Source organism: Macrobrachium nipponense, chromosome 10 (assembly GCF_015104395.2).
Source record: "Macrobrachium nipponense isolate FS-2020 chromosome 10, ASM1510439v2, whole genome shotgun sequence".
NCBI classification, from domain to species: Eukaryota; Metazoa; Arthropoda; class Malacostraca; order Decapoda; family Palaemonidae; genus Macrobrachium; species Macrobrachium nipponense.
The window spans coordinates 21129075-21152026 of record NC_087204.1 but is presented as its reverse complement, the minus strand read 5'-3'; the positions used below and the strand labels follow the sequence as shown (position 1 = coordinate 21152026).

The 22952-nt window shown below is 36.1% G+C and overlaps 1 protein-coding gene across 6 annotated transcripts in view; it reads right to left on the bottom strand.

Annotated features, from left to right (window-relative positions):
- Positions 1 to 2466: 2466 nt before the first annotated feature.
- Positions 2467 to 22952, bottom strand: part of LOC135223457 (guanine nucleotide exchange factor DBS-like) — a 743217-nt gene continuing 722731 nt past the window's right edge. For 5 of the 6 annotated variants that reach the window (XM_064261873.1, XM_064261875.1, XM_064261876.1 and 2 more), the window contains 10 exons: positions 19065 to 19196; positions 18716 to 18901; positions 18401 to 18592; positions 17073 to 17198; positions 15083 to 15280; positions 14673 to 14947; positions 14132 to 14384; positions 10400 to 10656; positions 10055 to 10165; positions 2467 to 6665 (listed from right to left, as the gene is read on the bottom strand). In XM_064261873.1, the coding sequence (XP_064117943.1) occupies positions 10102 to 10165; positions 10400 to 10656; positions 14132 to 14384; positions 14673 to 14947; positions 15083 to 15280; positions 17073 to 17198; positions 18401 to 18592; positions 18716 to 18901; positions 19065 to 19196 (1683 nt within the window). In that variant the 3' untranslated portion in view covers positions 2467 to 6665; positions 10055 to 10101. The remainder of the gene's footprint in view (positions 6666 to 10054; positions 10166 to 10399; positions 10657 to 14131; positions 14385 to 14672; positions 14948 to 15082; positions 15281 to 17072; positions 17199 to 18400; positions 18593 to 18715; positions 18902 to 19064; positions 19197 to 22952) is intronic. The other variant, XM_064261874.1, reaches the window with a different exon arrangement.

Below are 22952 nucleotides of genomic sequence, written 5' to 3'. Positions count from 1 at the left end.
TACCAATTTTTATTAACAATTTTCTTTCATATAGAACTTTCCAAATTCGAATAGAAAATTCTTATTCAAATGTTTTAGAATTGGAAGAAGGAATCCCTCAAGGCAGTGTCTTAAGCTGTAATCTATTTGCTTTAGCAATCAATGATATTACAATAAATTTACCAAAAGGAGTTAAAAACAGCATGTGTGTTGATGACTTTGCTGTATATTATACAAGTAGCACTTTAAGACATGCCCAAAGAATCCTCAGTACAGCCATCACAAATATTAACAACTGGGCAAATTCAGTAGGATTCCAATTTTCAATAGATAAAACAAATGCAATAATTTTCTATAAAGATGAAAGATGGTTAAAACACCAAACAATTAAGTTTTATCTTTAAAATACCAAAATTAAGTTCTACACAAGTGTTAAAATACCTAGGAATGGTGTTTGATCAGCACCTGAACTGGAAAGCACACATCAAATATTAAAGCAAAAGGCATAAAAGCCCTTGACGTATTTAAAAAACAATCACATACCAAATAGGGAACTGGATGTAACACCATGCTTATGTTATACAAAGCAACATTACTAAGTATAATAGATTATTGTTGCCCAATATATTCATCTGCCTCAGAAGCTACTTTAAAAACACTGGATGCATTACATCATGAAGGAATATGTTTGTGCTCGGGAGCATTTTGATCATCCCCTATATACTCCGTTAGTAGAAGCAGGTACATTACCCCTAAAACATCACCACAACTCGACAACTACGCGTAAGGGCCTTTCCCTTCAAGCAGGAACATCTGCTGCTACCTGCTTTCTGAATTATAATCAAAGATTAGAAAACAATAGTGCTAGCTCTTTCCCATAAAGATCCGAATATTTAATGAATTCACATAATATTACACCAATTTTCCACCCAACAATAGAGCTTCTACCTCCCTGGACTTTGAAAAGAGTAAAAATATGCACTGCTCTATCATACCTTCTAAAAAGAAATATGACAAGCACAGAGATATACTACCAACATGCATTAGAACACATCAGAAGAAAAGGAGGTCAATTATGATCTATACAGATGGATCAAAAAACAACCCTGAAGTAGGAGCTTCAGCATTCACAAAAGATAAATTAGTTTAGATAAGTCTTCCCTCAGTATCATCAGTATGCACTGCTGAACTCGCAGCCATACAAATAGCACTAGTCATATCTGAGAAGAGAGCAATTTCCACCATAAGTTTCAGTGACTCACAAAGTGCTATTGATACTATAAACAAGTGCAAGTCTCCAAATCACCTTGTACAAGAAATCCAAATAAAAATACATCAACTTATTCAATCAGGACTATTATTAAAGATTGTTGGATTCCAGCATGTGGGAACTGAAAGAAACAAAAAAGCAGATACAACTGCCAAATTAGCTTTCACTATTCTATCAACAATGACACATGCCCCAGTATCAGACTGGATAACCTCTATTAAGCCTTTAATATATCAAAACTGGTAAACAGATTGGAAATCAGTGCCAACTAGAAACAAACTGAGAAATATTAAATGTGAAGCTCATTCCTGGATGTCATCACCTCAAAAAGAAAGAGCTAAAGAAGTTGTATTAACAAGTATGTATAGGCCATACTACATAGATTTTCACACTGTCATTTAATGTCAAATCCACATCCAGACCCAATGTTCATGCCAGACACCAATGACTGTCCAACACTTAGTTGATTTTCCAATTTGGAACCATCAAAGAAACTTTATTTTTGAAACTCAACATTAAAAGGCATTCTTGCTGAAGGCAAAGATTTCTTATTTAATAGGATCATCATGTTCCTAAGTAAAACCTGTTTCCTAAACAGTCTAATTTTTTTTTCCAGGATTAATTCCTGAAAACCAGCCCGGGAATAGCTGTTGTTAGGCTCAGAAGTCTGGATAAACTAATCCATTATAATAATAATCTTCCATTGTGAAGGGGACCATCTAAAAAATTCATCAGGGCTGTAAGGTTTGCCCCTTGCAAGAAGGAAGGAAGAAAAAAAAACAAAGCAATATGACAACTACATTCATCCAGTACACCTTCAATGTTTCTTGTGTTCATCAAAACAAAAGCTTTAACAGTCAGGGAGGATGGTACCCAAAGATTAAAGTACTTGATGACAGTAGGGGACTGGTGGGTTCTCCATTCTTTCACCTACCACAATGAACTGGTTGAACTACCTAAATAATATAAGGTATGGGGAGTGGTTGGAGGAGTGAGCTTAGTGGTTTTGCAGGAGTGGTCAGATGAGTTAACGTAGTGGATTAGTAGGTTTTGGCTTTTTATGGGCCTTGGAAACCAACCAAATGCAAATAGGGAACTATGAATCTTCTGGTAGAGTTTGGTTTTGGTTGGTGTTGTTGGGCCCTGATAAAGTTATAAACTGTAAAAAATTATAAGAAGAAATTATTAAAAATTATAGGAAGAAAGTAAAGTCGCTGTAATGTTTAAACCTTTTTAATATATCTGGTGTTTCGAAAGATGGATATTTTGAGTCGATAGTGAATTACATTTAACAAGAACATAAGAACTAGTAGGGATGAATGCTAGAATGCAGTTCCATTCTAGATGAAAATGAATGAAATGTCAATGAATTATTAGTGATGATAAATATCAAATGGAGACTGAACAATGAAAACTTGAATAAATGGGGAAATAATGCAATTACAAAAGGCTTTATGAATACAGTATCTCTCCTTGCTGACTTAGCGCATAACACATTCCATCTTTAGTGGTAATCTTAGGAGAGAGTCGTATAGTAATAGGTTGCAATTGTTTATATATATATATATATATTTATATATTTATATATTTACAGGATTTACAATTGTGGTAAACACATATATTGTACAGTAAACTGGGGTACCATGCTGATATTACTGAAGGTAAATTTTTGAATGCCTAACTTCATTGGTCCAGCAAAACTTGCAAGCTGTTGAGCACTTTTCCTCATTTAAGTTTACTGCACATATTGGAATGTGTATCTTTACACCTAAGAAGGTGAGTAGTAATGATTACAGCAAAACTGCAATTTTATTTTGGTTCATATTATCAGGGAAGATTCAAGTTAAGGTTTTTTCTTCTTCATATTTGGGGAACTTATTCTATTTTATATAGAGCATTTCAGTTTAAACAGAAGTGACTTACTTTACTGTACAAATGAAATTAATCCTTGGATTTAACAAAAGCCCTATATAGATGACATCTGCAATGTACACTTTACAAGAAGACACACATCAGTTGCTAGTACAGTACATGCAGAGCTAAAAGCACCATTCAAAACATTTTCTACAATGTACGAATGTACAAAAGAATTTATAAGTCACTTTGGAGATTGTAGAGCCAGGCCTGCAGTCTGTGCACCTCTCCTTTCAACTATAAATTTCCAGCTTCCTGTCTTATCATGGGTTAAATCACTCATTTTGAAAAATCTTTCTGCTGCTAAAAGACAAAGTCATCAGCAGCTGAGTACTGTACTAAGTTTCTTCCACACCTATATCACAAAACTATACACTTGCATACAGAATAAATCTCATTTCAGATTTTGTACTACCAACACAGTGTAGTAGGACCCTTGAAATGCATCTACAAATTAGTAATGTATCCCTCTGGACAAAAACTTGTGTTCAATGCCACTTGATGACACTTTAAATATTTCATTGAAATTTTGCAAATTCTAGAATATTTTCCTATCATACAAAAGTGCCCTCATATTTCCAGTTAGTATGCACTTTTCCTGAAAAATAAGAAAAAGAAAAAGTACTGTTTAATTCATATCCACTTAGCAGCAATTCACAATTCAAAGTGGCAGGAAACACTTTTGACATTTAGTAAACTTACAAAAAGAACCAAAGTAAACTTAACAGCACTGTAGTATAATAAAAATTCTGGTAGTAGTCAAATCTTTGGAAAATTATAACACTTAATTAATACCCTAGCTTTACCTGAGCAATTATCCTGGCATTTTTGAGCACAATTAGGTTTACATAATATTTTATAATTTATTAATAAAAATTCAAATTTGTAATTTTTTTTTACATATTCACAGCTGATAAATATATCTTCATACTTGCACACCAAAATTCTGTTTTGATACATTTTTTCCATCCCATTGCACATTGTACATCATGTGCAAGAACACAAGATGATACATCAAATCTTGTTCTTGCAACTGTAAGAGTATGCAGGTTTATGTGAAAATATGAGATTTAATGGAATTTATGAATAAATTTTAAGTTGAAATTAAAACTTGAATTACAAAAACAAGATCTGAAGTCTTTTGTATCTCACAAAATAACATTCCTGGGTGGTAATGGACACATGTCCAGATTACCTATTTCTCCAATTAAACATTGCTCTGAGGTTTACTTTAACCCAGTTACATTACTATGAATTTGTACAGGATTATACTGAAAGCTACCATTAATTTTAAATAATTCCATGTGATAGCAATTATTATAAACAAGTTTCAGCCTCATTTCATCATTACATCATTCATCTTGCTCTTGTTTGGAGAATACAAGTACAGTATAAGCAGCAAAATATATACACACAACTTTAGAACTTGTTAAGGCAAACTATAGTACTGAATAAAAAATATTAAATCACATCACTAGCTAATTTAATTTATCAATCATACAGGAAATAGTCTAATGTAAGGGTAACAGACTGATAACTTAATGATTAAAATGTTTTTGACTTTACTGGTAATGAAAATCGTTTCTATACCACAGTTTCCAGTGCTGAGAAGTTCATTGTCAACATGATGCACATGTGTTTTGCGGCTATTTTGCGAGGTCTGTTAAACCAGAATTGACGCATTTGTCTAACCATAATCAAGAATGGAAACATTTTCGACAAACATCCGAGGCTACTTGTATATTTGGTTACAATTTATCAGATCTGATGAATAAAAGTTTTTCAGTAGTTTAATAAATAAAAATGTACCATGTTATATTACAAATACATAACTACATTACTGAATTTAAATGAAAGTTGCTAACTTGTAAACGCTGATACAGTATTCTTAGCATTGCATTTTTGTACTCCATTTCATTGGTAAACTAATCCTTCTAATGGCAATTTCAAAAACCTTCTAAGCCTAAATTTCCATTATAAACTTGAAAAATTCATGGTAAAAAAGAGTGAGTGTATACATGGCACGTTCAATTTAGTGAAATGTGCAAGGTGATCATCCCAATTCATAATGGGCCCTTTACCTAAGTACAGTATACGCAACACAATATCTTTTCTTAGTTTCTCTGCCTAGCAATTGCCCGCACAAAATAAAGCTCAGCACTCCCGGAGACACACAAACACTCAAATATCACTTTATTCATATAAACAGGAAGAAATTTATCAGTTTGTTCATTCCAACAAGAACAGTGGTTCACTTTAATACAGCCATTTCTCTGTGTGCAGAGCTGCTTCAAAGTCTGAAGTGCTCTGCTTATTTTACCATACCTACCACCCCTAGAAGGCAATGTTGGGGTTAGTACTGTATTAACTATCTCTAGTTCTACAACTACTTGTGTACTGAGGCACATGATCACAAGTGGGCAGAGCAGTGTTAGACCACTGCCTTTAGGTAGGGGTGTATAAGGAAAGTTTTAGATCTGACAGGATGATAGTAGTTGTGTCTGGAAAAGGGGAAAGTCCTATATCTTGGTGATTCCACACACAGCAGTACTTTATGGATAGGAAAGATGAAGGCAAGATATATTTAAATAGGTATGAGTAACATTTACAAAGTGGCAGTTTCACACAGTGATGTTAGTAAGGAGGACTAAAGTTAAAAATGGACAACTGGGGACACGGTAATGAGAAAGAAAATTACTATTTGAACAAAACATCATCATAAAACATCAATTTCTTTCAAATGAATTTCATAAAATGGATGGAAAAACATTATAAAATTCATGAAACACAAAATGAAATTTTTTCTGTTAGTCATCTGCATTAATGACTTGCTTAAGAGTTTTCTTTAAAACATATTTAACGATGTGAGTCACAAAGCTCATTTCAGGATGCATATGACATTAACATTGCCAGGTAAATAGCTTCTTTCTATTACTGAGAGTATATACATCTTTAATGTAATAGGGATTACATATCCTCATACAAGATTATAAAATGAACCTTTATCTGTATTATGTTTAGGGGTATACAGTACATATTAAAAATACAGGAGAAGAGCAAGATGGAAGATTTTATCACTAATATACTGTATATAAAGACATTTGTTAAATATGACAATGTATAAGAATGGAAGTCCCATGAATTGTTATTTTTCTCTTCTGTAACAAACCTTAACCTTTTTTTACATGTACTAGGTATAGGTCTTCAATACGTGCACCAGCCTACAGCATACACCACTTGATCATGTTTTCATTCATGCTGTGGTGTAGGCACTCAACGGTTTCATGTAGTGAACTAAAACAAAAGCACAACAACTGTACCTGGATACAAGATCTCATTACCTGAACCTTGAAAAATCTCATATTTGCTCAAAGGAACAATGCGCAAGTTTTTGTATATCCAAACCACTATACAGATTTTAACATCATTGATTTACCAATAACTTTAGACCTACAGTATATTTACTTCTTCAGATTTTGCTGACAAGGATGCCACAGATGACCTGGAAAATAACAATCACGCATTAGTAATTGTACAAATCAAATTATCCTACTGTTGATGTAATGTTGTATAATTGTTGCTTCATAAATACGACTAGAACATTTTTGTACTGCAGAATATAATTTTATACATACATGATTCAGCCAACAATGATATCTGCATAATTACAAGTGCATCTCATGATACAACTGATTTTCACCAGGCACTACCAAAGTTCACTTGGTGATAATGCACCATTTTTGATGAAAGCCAAAAGATACTTACATCTTTCTATTTTTCTACCACCTTCATATGTATTATGGAAACTGGCCATCATCATGGACAACTTTTATGGAAGTATAATTAGAATTTTCAATCATTATACTTTGAAGTGGTTATTCTGAAGTCTTTGATGTAAATTACCTCTAAATTCCAATATTGTGTATTGTATACATTAACAAGTATTTTATTTTGCATAATAGGAAACAAAACATCTAAATTTTTTGTATGTACTACTTAGGACTTTTTTTTTACCACTTTTGGCATTTTTAACTCATTATGTTTTCGTATCAGTTTTTCACTTAATTCTGAGGTAATTAGCTGTCAAGCACTCTGTTTTAGACCTCATTTACTGGTCAAGACTTGGTCTAAACCTTCCAGAGAATTAACATTTTCAATTGTACCTTTAATGTAATTTAATCACCCATAATAATGGGTAAAACAATTGTTCTAAGAATGTCAACACCCACACTCCTAATTCCTTTCATGCTGTATTGCTCTTACAGGGCACCTTAAGATATTAATTTTCAGGTAGATGTCACCATGTCTGAGGGGCAGCTTCGGTTGCCCTCGCTTGATTGAGACCATTCCCTTTGTCTGAGGAATGATGGGACCATTTCCATCACAGCAGTTATTTTCACAGTTGTGTATGTAAATATGACCGTTTTCCAGTGCCTGTTCGGTTGTCGTCTCCTGTATCCACAGATTGTTTGAGGCCTCCTTCTACCATAGTCTTCAGGCTTTGGATGGGCTTGAAGTATTCTATGCCTCCCTCTCTGGTTCCCTCAATCTCTCTCGATGACTCCTTTTTTATGTCATCTGGAGTCAGAAGTTTTTTGTGTCAAGCGTTCAAGAATTGTCAGAGCCAGGGGCAATCCTCTTCTGTTTAAAGTCACCCTCAAAATGATACATGCATGCATGTGTTCTAGATGATTGTAGTATCCTGTCTATAATCTAGCCTCAATTTGGATTAATAGATGCAGGTCATACACTTTCTCTAGGAAGGGGAGAGGGAGTGACAATGAAAAAACCCACTGGTTATCTTCAGCTTTATTGTCCCCAAAAATATTGGTTCATCCAAGCCTTTCTTTGAATCAATGATGCTTTCAACAGATCAGAGGCTGGGGTCTCCTTCTATTGCTCTTACATGACCAGAAAGAGAGGGCCCAGGTGAGGCAAACTACCAGTCAGTTCCAAGATTTGCCCAGGATCCTCCCACTAAGAAGTAAGTCTCCCATATGAGAAGAACCAAGGTTTGTATACATGTAGGAACAAATGACAAATGTGTATTTTTCCTAACAAGCAAACTCTAGCCATCCCTCATTCTGCTACCTGGACCAAAAGGTAAAGTGAATGAGTAACAACTGGATGGTGGGGCTTCCTCCCCTACCACCACAGACAACTACCAATAACCACCTTGTTTTTTATTTGTAGTTAGACAGCTCCAGCTTGTGTTGAAAGACCTCAGGTTTGTTATACTCAAGGCCAATAATAGTAGAGGTCAGACGGAGATGAGATTATCGGTGACTCACCTTCCAGAGTGGGCCACAATTCACCCCATGCCGACACAACATTCCCACCGGTTATAATCCACACCTTTGTTATACTGTATTGGCCTTGGGTCACTCTGAACCCAGACAGCCACACCTAGGGTCTTTCTGGAGATGTGGCCCACGAAATTTTTCTTAGCCATTTCTCTCCGACTGACCTATACTGTATTGGCCTTGGTTATACTAAGAAAAATACAAATTAATTAAAAATTTTGTCATATCACAAATGAATTAAATCTTTAATATTTAAAACTTTCTCCATTTCCTAACATAACATTTTTGGTCATTTGATACCAAAATGTTGACAAGGTGCTTTTGAAAACCAAAGACGCAAATACTGGTGTAAACATCAAACAAGAATATGTATAACAAAAGATGCTTGTATTTTCAAGTGAATGGATTAAAATTTTGCAATGGCATCAGACAACTGAAACAAGCCTTCATTCACATACTATCTGAGTTCATTGCATGCTGTAAAATGATGCAGCCTTTGAATGAGAGGCAGGTATATAATGTAAATTATGAAGCAAATGGAAACCCCACCCAGTGGGAAATGGTAGTCCCAGATTTCATTTACTGTTTTGTGCAGCTTCAGATAATCACAAAGAGAAATTGAGAGAGCACTTTAGCAATGGTAAACATAGCTCTCAAAAGCATGCATTTACCCCAATGACATCCCATGTAGAGGTTGCAATCTGGAAGAAGAGTTAAACTGAGCTGAGTAAATTCTTAAGAATGTGTAACATGAAAGCACAGCCCAAACAAAATAAATGTTAAATGGTAATTATGGAAATGAAATTATCATTTTCTCAAAAGCATTTTCTACTAACCCCAGAACAGTATAAACAGATGTGTGCTCTGTAAAATATGCTTCAATATAAACAATTCAGTATAATGTCAAACTAAACTGAACTGCATTGTGGGAGAAATATTTCATTCGACACAAAAACTAACTGGCCATACACAACCAGTGATGCAGATGAAAATCTAACTGGCCATACACAGTGAGGCAGATAACATATACCCTTACTTTCTTAGTTGTACATACTCATGAGGTTTAGTAAGGAAGCCTATGAAATAGTTTTCAGATAAATACTCTCATAATAGACCATACAAGCAGTGAGTCTTACGATGCAACCAACTGAAAGCTGCAAGTACATATTTTCTAGTGCATGTTACACAAATGATACATTTACTCAGCAATATATTACAGCAAAAAATACATAATAGGTGCCTCAGAGAATCTTAAATGAATGCTGTACTCAGGAAAAAGTGAGAGCCAGAATTAGTTTCCAAACCAAAATGTTCCAAGTGTGTATTTTATAGTTATTTATAGTTTGGAAACATAACCGCAATACTGCACTGTGCTTTCAGACTATTCTAGCCTAAAATGAACATCGTCCTCTACGTTGAAGTTTAGTGTGAGTACTGTGAACTTTAAAAAAACTTTTGCTATTGAACAGCACACATGTAACTGAATTTACCTGGGTTTAGAAAAAATTGTGTATTCCATTACAATTTGCATAAAACAATATTTAAGTACATTACAAAGCAGGTATGCAACTCTACTCCAATTTCTTACCTCTCCCTATTCAGGTTTTTCCATTCACCAATTTTCTTTTCGAGGGCTCAAAATTTGCATGATATTGTTAGACCCTTTGAGTTCCACTTATTCATTGAGTCCTTTGATGCTCTATAGTGTGGTAGTAGAAGGTTTGAGAAAAGTCTCTTATCTTTATATATATTTACGAACTGATAAACAATTTACTGAAAAATAAATATCAAAAAAATTTTTGGTTCAATCACAGTGATGTGTAGGAACTTTGTCATAACAAAATGGTTATAACATTGCAACTGAAAAGGGGGTATTTTTAAATTATAAAGGAAAATGTGTCTGAGAGGTTAAAAAATCAAAGCGAGCACTAACCTTGAAGTAGCATGCTTTAGACCGGAGGAAGACTCCTGGCTACTAACAGAAGGAGAAGACCTGCTACCTTTCTTGAGAACCCGCTCTAGGTATGCTGCAGGAGCCCAGCCTTCATACGGTGTCCCGGATACTCTAACATACCACCAGCCAGCGCATCCTACTTTGATGAGATCTACATAGTCACCCTCACGCAGACTGACCTCTGATCCCCCCATTGCATTGTAGTCTGCTAACACTAGGAACCTTGATGATGTATACTGAAAGTAGAGATTCATAAGCTATAAATCATGAGAGTACATTCAAGAACCATTCAACAGTTCCTCTGTTTTACCTAAGTAGTGATTCATGAATCTGAAAGATATGTAACTTACACTTTGCCTCTTGTTATATGACACTTGAGGGCTTACATAATAATAGTTTAATCTCAAAATTCTTAATACAAAAACACACAGGTCATCTGTACAATGACACTTTAATAATACAGTAAAAATGAATATGAAATATTTTAAGTTTATATTGATATTTGAAGTATACTTTTATTTTAAAAAATGAACAAAATATTTTAACTTTTTACCCTTTTATTTAGGAGATTCTACAAAACTGCCTTTGCAAAAATGCTGTTACAGTATTTAGAATTTGGCATGTGAGTGACCAGTGTCTGTTGTATGCCCACACTTTTTCCTTTGGCATCAGGGATAATGCAGGATAGTTAGGGTGATACATTATGATATTTAAGATAAAACGCTTTGGTTTGCACACCTAAAATAATACAAATTATATTAAAAATTTGGCCTTTGCCTCTTGCAGAATACAAACCATTGGCACTCATGTAGGCAACATACTCCTTATGAGGGAAGATAAGTTTCTTAATTTACTTGTAAGCTGATAACCTTTACAATATGACATAAAGCTGCAAGATTGATAGGCCCCTGAGCCAAAGTGAAATGTCGGAAATCTCACCCTTAGAAAAATATGACATTTTTATTTTAAAATAAATTTTTAAATATACTTACCTGGCAGTTATATACATAGCTTTATGTATATAACTATATGTATATGTATATAAAATATAGCTATGTATATAACTGCCAGGTCAGTTACATATTTAAAATTTAGAGAATCAATGTGTTGCCCTAAAACTAAGGTTGCTCAAGCTGTAAGGAAATTTGTATACCAGGGTTAATTATTGTATGAATAATGAGTTCAGATGATAGCTATAACCCACCCACCATTAACCCCTTCCCACCCAGATGACGCAACCGCTTGCGAGTAGGCTATACCAGATAAACCCAAAATCAAATATCACAATCAGAGTATGCTTCTCCTCATTATTTATGTTTCTTTATTGATTATAATGTATATATGAAAGTGTATGTATGTGTGTATATATCTATGTATGAATTTCTATATATATGTATGTGTGCATGTAGGTACTCAGAAACTGTCTTTATGTATATAGCTATATCCGTGATTTATAAATTTTATTTTTTATTACTTACTTTATTTATGTATATGTGTTCCTGGGTTTATATATATGTTCCTATACACACACACATATATATATATATCATCCTGAGACAAATAAATATCCACCCCGTGACTGGGATCGCTGAGGGAAGGAACAGGATCTGGCCAAGAATCATCAAAGATGTCGGACAACAACTGCCAACCTTCTTCTGTGACTGGCTCAATATCGTCAAATAATTCGCAATCACTTACTGATTGCACACTATCTGATGTCTCATTTTCATCATCAGATTCCCCTGGTACATATACTATTTCATCTGAGGAATCTCCAGAGTCACCCATGACTAAAAAATACGAGCAGAAATTGATAAAGAAGCAACCAGAACGATAATCAAAAGAATTCTACAGTTGCACTATTGTCTATATGCGAGTCGACATGTCTGCCTGAGTGATAAATAACGGGAAAAGACAGGAAAGATTGAAATACCGAGCTCCCATTGGTGAAATATGGTGGCGTCTCAATTCCGTCACTGAAACGTCACGAGATGCCTTACTCCTTCGCTCTGATTGGCTAGTGGGCGGAGCTTATGTTTGACAAGGGATGAGAGAGCATATCCCAGCAACGAGAAGTCTTCAAATACACAATCCCAACACACCAGCTCTCGGTACAAAAGAGAGAGTAGAAGGACGTATTACGCTACGTCCTGGGATCACTTGCTGGCTGTCAAGTGACGTAGTATGGTACGTCCTGGGTGGGAAGGGGTTAAGAGACAGAATGGAGAGATTCACACCTAAACAGGATATTCAATTTAACAACTTACCTGCTTTGAGGCTTGGCTGCCTGGCTGTTGTTTTAAAGACAGATGGAAGGAAGGTAGAAGGAAGCCAGTCACTCATTCAGACCCCAGTCTTTGGCAAAATCCTTTTTGCGGGGCCAAAAGGGATGGGAAAAAAATCATGATATTTTGCCAGGAAGAAAAAACTAAGCATACTGTCATGGTTTTGATACTGGACACAGGTGTGGCTGCAGTACCTTTCGATGTGCCAGAGGATTGAAGGAGACCTGGTCAGTGGATCAAGGTAAAACTACTACAGTATTAGAACAACTCTCCTCCACCTCCAGAGTCTCAGCTTTACTCTACAGAAAGCAGTATGTAGTTGTTTACCTAGCAATCATTATATACTCCCGAATGAACCCAAAAATCTAAAAATATTGATCCTACTCTCCCTGAAGGAGTTCTGAAAAAGGACCCTCAGGGCCTTACAGGTTCCCCATAAAGAGAGGCTAAAGCACCAGTCTGCCTTGGTGAGTCCTCTTTGGACTGGTGAGTCCTCTTTGGACTGTGGACATGAACAATCAGATCTAGCAGTACTGATCACTGAACTGTGAGCTGAGGTTGACTCGTAACTGCTAAAATCCACGGTAGACATGGAGTATATGTACTTGATACTGCATGGGGGAGAACTTGGTCCACACTCTCTGACTGGTGCTGTCAGTGTGTGTATGCAGGTCACCTAACCTTGTGAATGAGCGGCCATCACGTGCCTTGCAGGGTCTCAGGGCTGCAAGATTACCTACCCCCTATTACGCACATAAAGCAGACACACCCCTGCTCAAGTCTTTCACACCTTTGTTGTTAAAAATTTTTCTCCAATGCAAAACCAGATGAAACACATACACATAACAAAAATAGCTTTAAATATAAATGTCAAGCAGACCACACACACGCACACACATCCACAATTGAAGAAGTTGAGAGAAAAGATGAGAATGCTGAAGTGGATTATGGGAATATTGCTGCTTAAGAGATTGGAAAATGGTGAAATAAGAAGAGGCTTAGTAAAGATAACAAAGGTGGTAAGAGTTGCGATTGGGATGGTATGGGCATGTGCTAAGGATGGATGATGAGGAGGGAAGAACCTGTTAGAGGAAAAAGATGGAGAGTGAGACAGAGAATTAGATGGCGAGATAAAGTGAACGAAGATGAGGTTTGGTGGAGGATGATGCCTGTGACAGAAGGCAGTGGAGAAGGCAAATCAGGCAATCAACCCCTTAATGTAGGGATAGCGGGGGGAAAGACGACGACGTACTGAACATCACAGCATATTGCCAAGGCTGCAGTTATAAAACCATACACAATTTTCACTGGGTATTTTTGATATACTTTTGGTTATTGCTAAGGTAACATTCTTGATTTTATTAAACATGCAAAATAAAAGCACAATTACCTCTTATTCTACATTTAAATGGCCAGTGATATTCACCTCGGTACTTTCGGAAAATGTTTCCTGATCCTCTTCTTCATCAGAAGCAGAATAATCAGATGACCAACTTTCTTCCTCCTCTTCAGGAGCATCCAAAGCTCCCTCAGCTGACTTCATCCCTCGCATAGATCGTCTACCATTCTCTCTACCACTTTCTCCAGTACGGCCCTCAGAACTACTGGAACTGATTGAGCCACCACTACCACTCATTCCATTACCCGCCATATCCCAAGAAGCAGTTTGACGTAGGGCCCTACAAAATAAAGTTAAATATTACAATATGTCTCTCAAACTTACAACTACCAAGGAATTTTTATATCTCATGGTTTTGACTTTGCTGAGGCAGATTGTCTGAGATCAATCTGTAGTAACTTCTTTTACTATGTGAAGTTTGAAAATTTTTTTTCTCCGAAACAAAATACATGAGAAAATTTGTTCCAAAACAAAATACATGATACATCTTCAAAATATTTATTGAGAAATTTGTAAAAAGTCAGACAAAAAATATTGCATGGTTGAAGATTTGAAAACAAATACTAACCTGTGCTGTGTAGTAGGTGACAGGGGTGGAATTCTTATACCATTTAAACTTGCTCCTTTCTGTATTCTTGAAGAATATTGCTTAATGTTCTCTCCTTTCAGGTACTCAAATTGATCAAGTAACACACGCTTAATTTCCTTAACCCATGCTTCTTTAACTTCTACCGAAGGGGCAAGTATAATATGAACTTCTTGTCGCCCTTGCAGCCAAACTTCAAACTTACGTATGTCACCCTTGTGTCCTCTGATACTTTCCGTTAATCCTACTTGAGACATCTATCAAAAGGTAAAAGTGTGGAATCATCAATCATAATCCAGACAACATATCTTAACTTGTATAAATAATGTATAAAATTTAATGATATTATAAGTTACTTATATAATCATTAAGAATAAAAAGTTGCCAAATACCTTAAGAGCGTTTTTAAAGTGATATGTGGCACGATCAGTGTCTTTGCCAGCACGCTTAGTAAAAAGTAACACTTTTTCATATAAGAAAATGTGTCGTTGAGCAGGTTTAAGGCGTAACTCACGAAGGCCCTTCTTACTTTCATTCCATACACTGAAGGGACCTTGCATGAGCAATTTGCCAAGGTCTGCTAAATTTCCCTGCAACAGAGAAAGTTTCAAGTTAATTTTGTACAACTGATAATTTCTTATTCCAAATTAGGCACTAGAGAGCTATTCCTTGAAAAAATAATTGTTTTCACTAGAGTTATTCCATGAAAAAATACAAATATATGTGATATCTCCCTTTCACAAAGGATTCCAGTAACCTGAATTTAAGATATTTGACAGGCCTCTAACTCACCCCAGTTAAATTACAGTGTGACAGTAAGAAAGAAATGACAGTTGAGTAACACTAATAATAATAATATGTAATAATAATAAACTGTTAATTATAGAACACAATTAACTAAGGTGTCAAGAGGTCATAAAATCATCCTGACCAGATAAACAATTTCCCAATGCATTTTGTATTGCAACCTCTAGACATTAATCATTAATGAGTTTAAATTTGATCATTCATATAAAGTTATATAGGTTGATGGTACAAGATAGTCAAGAAAAAGGAAAGAAAAGAAGTACAAATAAATGGAGAAGTGAATGTGAACAAGTACTCCTGCACTTTGGGGAGAATAAGAAGCAAATAATCCTAGGTTCATGGGATGTGTTTTTGAAGATTTGCTGAATGTGGAGGATAGAATAGAAGGGCTGTAAGCCAGATAATGCTGATGGACAAGGGCTGTTGAGGATATACGTAGGGAATCTAATAGGTTGAGAAATGTTAATACCTAAGGAGTTGATGGGATTACTGCAACCAAAACATAGCAGTATGGTCATAGAAGTTTGACTGAGTGGCTGACCAGGTTGCAAAAGGTACATCAGGATGAGAGTAAGGTTCCAAAGGAATGGGTGAGAGGAAAATTTCTTCCTTGTATAAAGGCAAAAGTGATAGGGAACAAAGTATGAATCATACCTATACTAGGGAAGTATTCTGAAAGGGTAAAACAAGACAGCAAGAATGATGGTTTAAATTTGGATAAGGAAGACTGTTTGAGAGTCAATTGTTGTGACAGATATTCAATGCAGATGTTGAGGATGAATTGTATAGAAAAAAAAAAGTTGAGAACAATGAAAAGTTTTTATGAAGAAGGCAGTGTGTGAGAATACATAGATGGACCAATAACTGGTTTGATGTAAAAATTATCTGAGAGAATGGTTTTGTCTCCATGGCTGTTCACTGTTTGTGGATGAAATGATGAGAAATTCTGAGATAGAACAACAAAATATAGATGCAAATTTGTGAGACTGGAAAAGGGTCGTTAGTGCAGTACTGACTTATTTTGCAAAAAGCATACAAATATGTACTAAAGCAAAGTTTTTAGAGCCAATTATTTCTTAAGATATGAATCCTTTCATTTTTCATCTGATAACTTTCTCTGCCATTTCACTTAGTGTGTTTCTATATTCAGTACTGTATGTACTTGAACTTGTAATTTGTTAGCGCAGAAAACTTCAGGTACATATACCTTAATACAATGTTGAACCAGCTTACCTAATTCCCTTTTCTATTCTTGTACAACAAATTATTTTGAATTTTCATGTATTACTGCCATTAAAAATTACATTACCTCAGCAGTACAAAATATATAATTCAAAGACTGGTTAACTCTTGCTCTTTGTATCACTAATTGTAAAAACACATTCAAAAGTACATTAAACTATATCACCTAGTGACCATACAACAAGATAAAAAAAATTTTATCTACTCTGGAGCTCAAAATCCCAATAATTTTTAGGTAAAATTTGAAACAGCATCACTTTCTTGAAATGAAGCATAGAATACTGTACAAGTAATAAGTACAATGTGATAAAAAGGAAATAACCTGATACTCACAGGGAAACCTGTAATGGCAACCTGATGCATGGAATCATTGAGGCACTTGAGGACTGTGAGCATTGTGTCAACTGCCTCCTGCAGTTCCCTGCGGCCCTGGCTTCCTTCTACACATTTCAGCAAGTCCTGTGTGCATATAAAGTATTGATAAAATGTTCTGCAAATGTTTTTGCTGGATATTATCTACTTAAAACACAAAACTCATAAATATGTATATATATATATATATATATATATATATATATATATATATATATAGATATATATATATATATATATATATATATATATATATATATATATATATATATATATATATATATATATATATATATATAAATATAAATATATATATATATATATATATATATATATATATATATATATATATATATATATATATATATATATATATATATATATATATATATATATATATATATATGTGTGTGTATATACTATATATGTATATATATATATATATAAAAAAAAAAATGAATGCCAGGTACATATTAAGGTGGTGATTATTATGAGAGTTGAGTCAGTGATTGACCTAATTTTTCAAACCCAAACATAATTCAGTTGAGTGGAGTGTCTCTGCCACTGACAACCTTAAGTCACATATACAAATCAAATCAGATGACAATGATCACAACAGTTCCCTGGAATCCTCAATTTCTAGTTCCATGATGTGACTTCTTGCTTCTCAGCTTTACCCTGGTCCAATCTTCACATCTATGAAAAAATCCTTATAGCAAATACCTTGAGTTTAAGATATGTGAGTGATTTTTGCTTAACTAATTAATAATTATAATGCATATGTACTCAATAATTACCATTGCCAATCATTGTCCAATACTTCAGGTAGGAATCAAAGGAACAATACCTAATACCAGCTACAACTAGCTAACCAATTATAAATTATGGAGAAACAGAGGCCTTGGGGTGATATGACTCAATAAGGATGCTATCTCAGGAAAATTAGCAGTATAACTGCAATGTCTCCACAGAGTAACTTACACTGGGTTACAACTAGAGAAGCCTTTTGGAGTCTCTTGAGCAAAAATTCTAGTCAAAGCGAGTATGTAGACTAAAACTACATACTCCTAAAAGTATTACCCAAGGACTTCCTTTTTTGGTAAGCGATAGACCTTGGTAACTGGCTCTGAATCTCTCAGCATAGGGCATCAGCACACTGTACAACATTCTTCTGGCTAAGCTACATGAATCTAGGTTATTCAAACTCAGTATGACCTAGACATACTCTGGCAGACCTTGACTTCTGTATATGGCAGGACAATGAAGAATACTCATAATGTTTTACTTACTTTAAGAAGCAGTTGGTATTTAGTGATGCGTTGGACAGGTTTAAGGAGGTAGGCACCTAGAGGTAACTTGTGATGCAGACGACGCTGACATTCTTTAAAAAATGGATTGTGATCTCCAACCTGGCGACGTAACTCTTCACTTTGGGGTTTATTCTGGCAGTACAGCGAATACAATCGATGGAAGGAGTCTTTCTGTAATTGTAGATAATCAAATAATCAGCAACTGAATACCTTAACACTGTAAGCATAATCAGCATATATTTTAGAGGTATTCCTGAAATACAGCCAATGAACTAAAGAAAATTTTGTGCTTACCCTTTGAACAAAGCAAAGACCAATTAGTTCAGGAGTGTTAATACAGTTCTCCAAGTCACGCAGGAAGACATCATTATGGAAGCGAAATATCTCCTCCATGTTGCCAAAGAGAAGGTCACTCTTGCCATACAAATTCACTGGGATAAGAGGCTGCATCTCTGGATTCAACATTTCATCTTTATAACCCTACATGGGAATGAAAAATACAGTATTGGTAAAAGATACAGGATTAATGACAATTAGAATATTTCAACTATAACTTTTGGTATAGTATACCTATTGATTACTAAAATATGGATCCTCTTTTTTCACAGTTCAAGATGTAAATAAAATAAAATTAATACCATACCTTTAATATTGAACACAACTCTGACACATAAACTCTTTCTGTGTCCAGTAATTCCTTGAGAACATGGCCACGTTTGGCTCTCGCAGCTTCTGCATCTCCAACCCAATCTGGAGAGTCACTGCTATCTCCAAGCTACAAAAAGAGAAAGAATACAATAAATGAAAATGCAAAGTTCATAAGTAAGCTTGTGGTATCAGACATGTTTCATGAAAGGTTAAAACTTCATTGTATTTTCTTCATGGGGACTAAAAGAATACAAAAAATATATATATACTTCTGAAAGCTATTAATCAGTTGGCTCAGTTTCATCACAACCGCTCTAAAATTTAAATGTTTTAAATAATAGCAGCCACAGCACACCACAGTAACATCACCAAAATCTTAAACGATGGACCATTAAATTAGTTCATAATTTCAATATTGGAAAGTGCTGTACACTTCTTTTTGCTAACCACAATTAAGCATTAGTAAACTTGAGACCTCTGTTTTAAATATTTCTCCTAAAGTTGGTGAAAATACTACAATGAATTTCATAATTAAAAGACTCCTCTCAATCTATTATTTATGCTGGGTAAAGGATCTACAACCACAGAAAACTAAGTCTTAAAATTTTTTTCTTGAAGCACCCTTCTTATAATTTTCTAGCATGTACTGCAGATTGAAAAAATATATTAATATTGTACCTAAAATGGCAAGCATATGAGTCAATAATGAATCAAAGAAAAATAGAATAACTGTTATAATATTTTAAGAGTGAGACAGAAAACCCCAAGGTTCAAAAATGACATTTTTATAATAATATAAAGTTTCACTTATACTTACCCGGTGGTTACATCTAGCTGTCGTCTCCTGACGTCACGGCAGAATTTGAAATTCGCGGTAGCGCTAATGGTTTGACAGGTGATCCCTCTACTCCCGCCCTCTACCGGGTACCAGGAACCATTCCAACAATAAATCAGAAGTTTCATGCCTACCTGTCCATATGAGGGGAGGAGGGCGGGCTTCGTTATGTAACCACCGGGTAAGTATAAGTGAAACTTTATATTATTATAAAAATGTCATTTTCACTTATATAACTTACCCGGTGGTTACATCTAGCTGATTGACACATTTAGGTGGTGGGACAATGGCAGCTAAAATAACAACTGTTGGAATTATCCGAAGATATAGGTTCCTTACCTTTAAAGACCGCTGACTCAGTGGTTACTGCCTCTGTAGTCTGCTGGCCTTTATTGTACCGACAGGATATATGGATCCGTGTGCCAGACACAATAAGAAGTACTTGCCGTTGAGGACGTGACCGTAACGGACAAGACTATAATGCCCCTGCTCAGGGCGCAGTACAATTCACCACAAAACACAATGAAAAACGAGGGATCACCACACCCGGTTAAGAAATACACCAAGACATTAAAAGACTGAAAGATACTCAAAAAACTCCCTGTATCTTCAGACAACCTTAAAAATACAAAACCATAATCAAGGAGAAAAGTTAGTGAGGATGGGATACATCCTTCTCTCCCTCACCCAAAACCGTGTCAGTCACAATGAATGGCCCCAATGTACTGCAATTTTCATATGTGGTTTGCAAATCTGTCAAATAATGAGATGCGAAGACAGAATTGCTTCTCCAATATGTAGATTTAATGTCTTTCAAAGACAGATTACGTCTAAACGCCATAGACGTAGACACTGCTCTAATTTCATGAGCTTTGACTCTAAACACTTTGATATCTGAGTCCTGACATTGTCCGTGTGCCTCAGAAATCAAATTCCTTAAAAAGAAGGAGAGCACATTTTTAGAAAAAGGACGAGAAGGATCTTTCACTGAACACCCCAGGTTATCACTCTTACCTCTTATACCTTTGGTCCTTTGCACATAATGTCTAAGTGCTCTCACTGGACAGAGAAGACATTCAGGCTCATTAGGCCCCACTAACTCCGAAATGTTCTTTATAGAGAAAGAACGAGGCCAAGGACGTGAGGGATTTTCATTCTTAGCCAAAAAACCCAGCATTGATGAGCAAATGGCATTGCCCTTAGCAAATCCAACTCTCTTATCAATAGCATGAAGCTCACTGACTCTTCTAGCTGATGCTAAAGCACAAAGAAAAAGTGTTTTTCTAGTCAGATCTCTAAAAGAACTAGAGGAGATCGGTTCGAATCTATCGGACATCAGCCATTTGAGAACTACGTCCAGGTTCCAAACTACTGTTCTTGACTCTTTTGTCTTGGTCGTATCACAGGTCTTGATTATTAGAAATGTCTAATCCTCGATGTCTGAACACAGAAGACAACATAGCTCTATAACCCCTAATCGTCTGGGTAGAAAGCTTCTTATTCTCACGAAGAAAAAGAAGGAAGTTAGCTAACTGAGCTATAGAGGTCTTAGAAGACGAAATTCCTTCTTCTTTGCACCAAGCTCTGAATTGGACCCACTTAGCTTGGTACACTCGATCAGAGGATTCTCTTCTGGGTCTAGCAATAGCCCTTGAAGCTCTTTTTAAAAATCCTCTCTTTCTGAGGAGATGCTCGACAGTCTGAAGGCGACTAGTCGAAGAGCGGACAAGTTGTGATGGAACCTCAGAAAGTGGGGCTGTCTGAGTAGATCCTTCCTTAACGGTAACTCTCTCGGAAAGTCCGTTAACAGCTGTAGTAGGTCCAGAAACCATTCCCTGGCCGGCCAAAAGGGGGCTATCAGAGTCATCCTGACGTTCTGATGACTTCTGAACTTTGTCAGAACTAGTCTTAGCATTTTGAAAGGTGGAAAGGCATAAAGATCCAGATTTGACCAGTCCAGAAGCATGGCATCCACTGTAAACGCCTCCTCGTCTGGAACTGGGGAGCAATACAGTGGTAGACGAGCTGTTTTGTTCGTGGCGAAGAGATCCAACTGAGGACATCCCCAAATCCCCCAAAGCTTCATGCATATTTGAGGATGTAGAGTCCACTCTGTGGAGAGGACTTGTCCTCTTCTGCTGAGAATGTCCGCCTTTACATTCTTCGAGCCTTGAATAAATCTTGTGCTCAAGACAACCTTGTTCTCTTTCGCCCAAATGAGTAGGTCTCTCGCTGCCTCGCACAGAGAGAACGAGTGTGTCCCCCCCTGTTTTTTGATGTAAGAGAGAGCCGTGGTGTTGTCTGCTTGAACCAGCACTACTTTCCCTCTTACCTCTGTCTGGAAGTGCATTAGAGCCAAATGAACCGCCTTCAACTCTTTCAGATTTATGTGCCAGCTTCTCTGATGAATCTGCCAAAGTCCCGACACTTCCTTTCTCCCCAGAATAGCTCCCCACCCTTTGTCCGATGCGTCTGACAAGAGCGTAAGGTTGGGGCTCAACTGGCTTAGAGACAAGCCTTCCTCTAGCCTTCCTTCTGATTTCCACCAAAGGAGGTCCTGCTTGATCCCTTCCGAGATGGGGAACACGAAGGAGTCTGGGAACTTCTTCCTTTGCCACTTCTGTTTCAAGTAAAATTGAAGTGGTCTCATGTTGAGCCTGCCCAGACTTACAAATTGTTCTATCGAGGCCAAGGTTCCTAAAAGGCTCATCCACCGATTCCCCGAGCAAGTTTGTCTGCCGAGAAATTCGTCTATCTTGTTCAGGCAAGAGTCGATCCTTTGACGAGATGGAAAAGCCTGAAAAAGAACTGAATTCAGTCTCACTCCTAAATAAACTATCTCCTGAGATGGAGTGAGACACGACTTGTCCTTGTTGACTAACAAACCTAGGCTGTCCGTCAGCCTTAAAGTCTTTTGTAAGTCCTCCACACACTTCTGTCTGGAACTTACCCTGAGAAGCCAATCATCCAGATACATGGAGATTCGTATCCCGTCCAGATGAAGCCACTTTGCTACTGACGACAGAACTCTGGTGAACACTTGTGGAG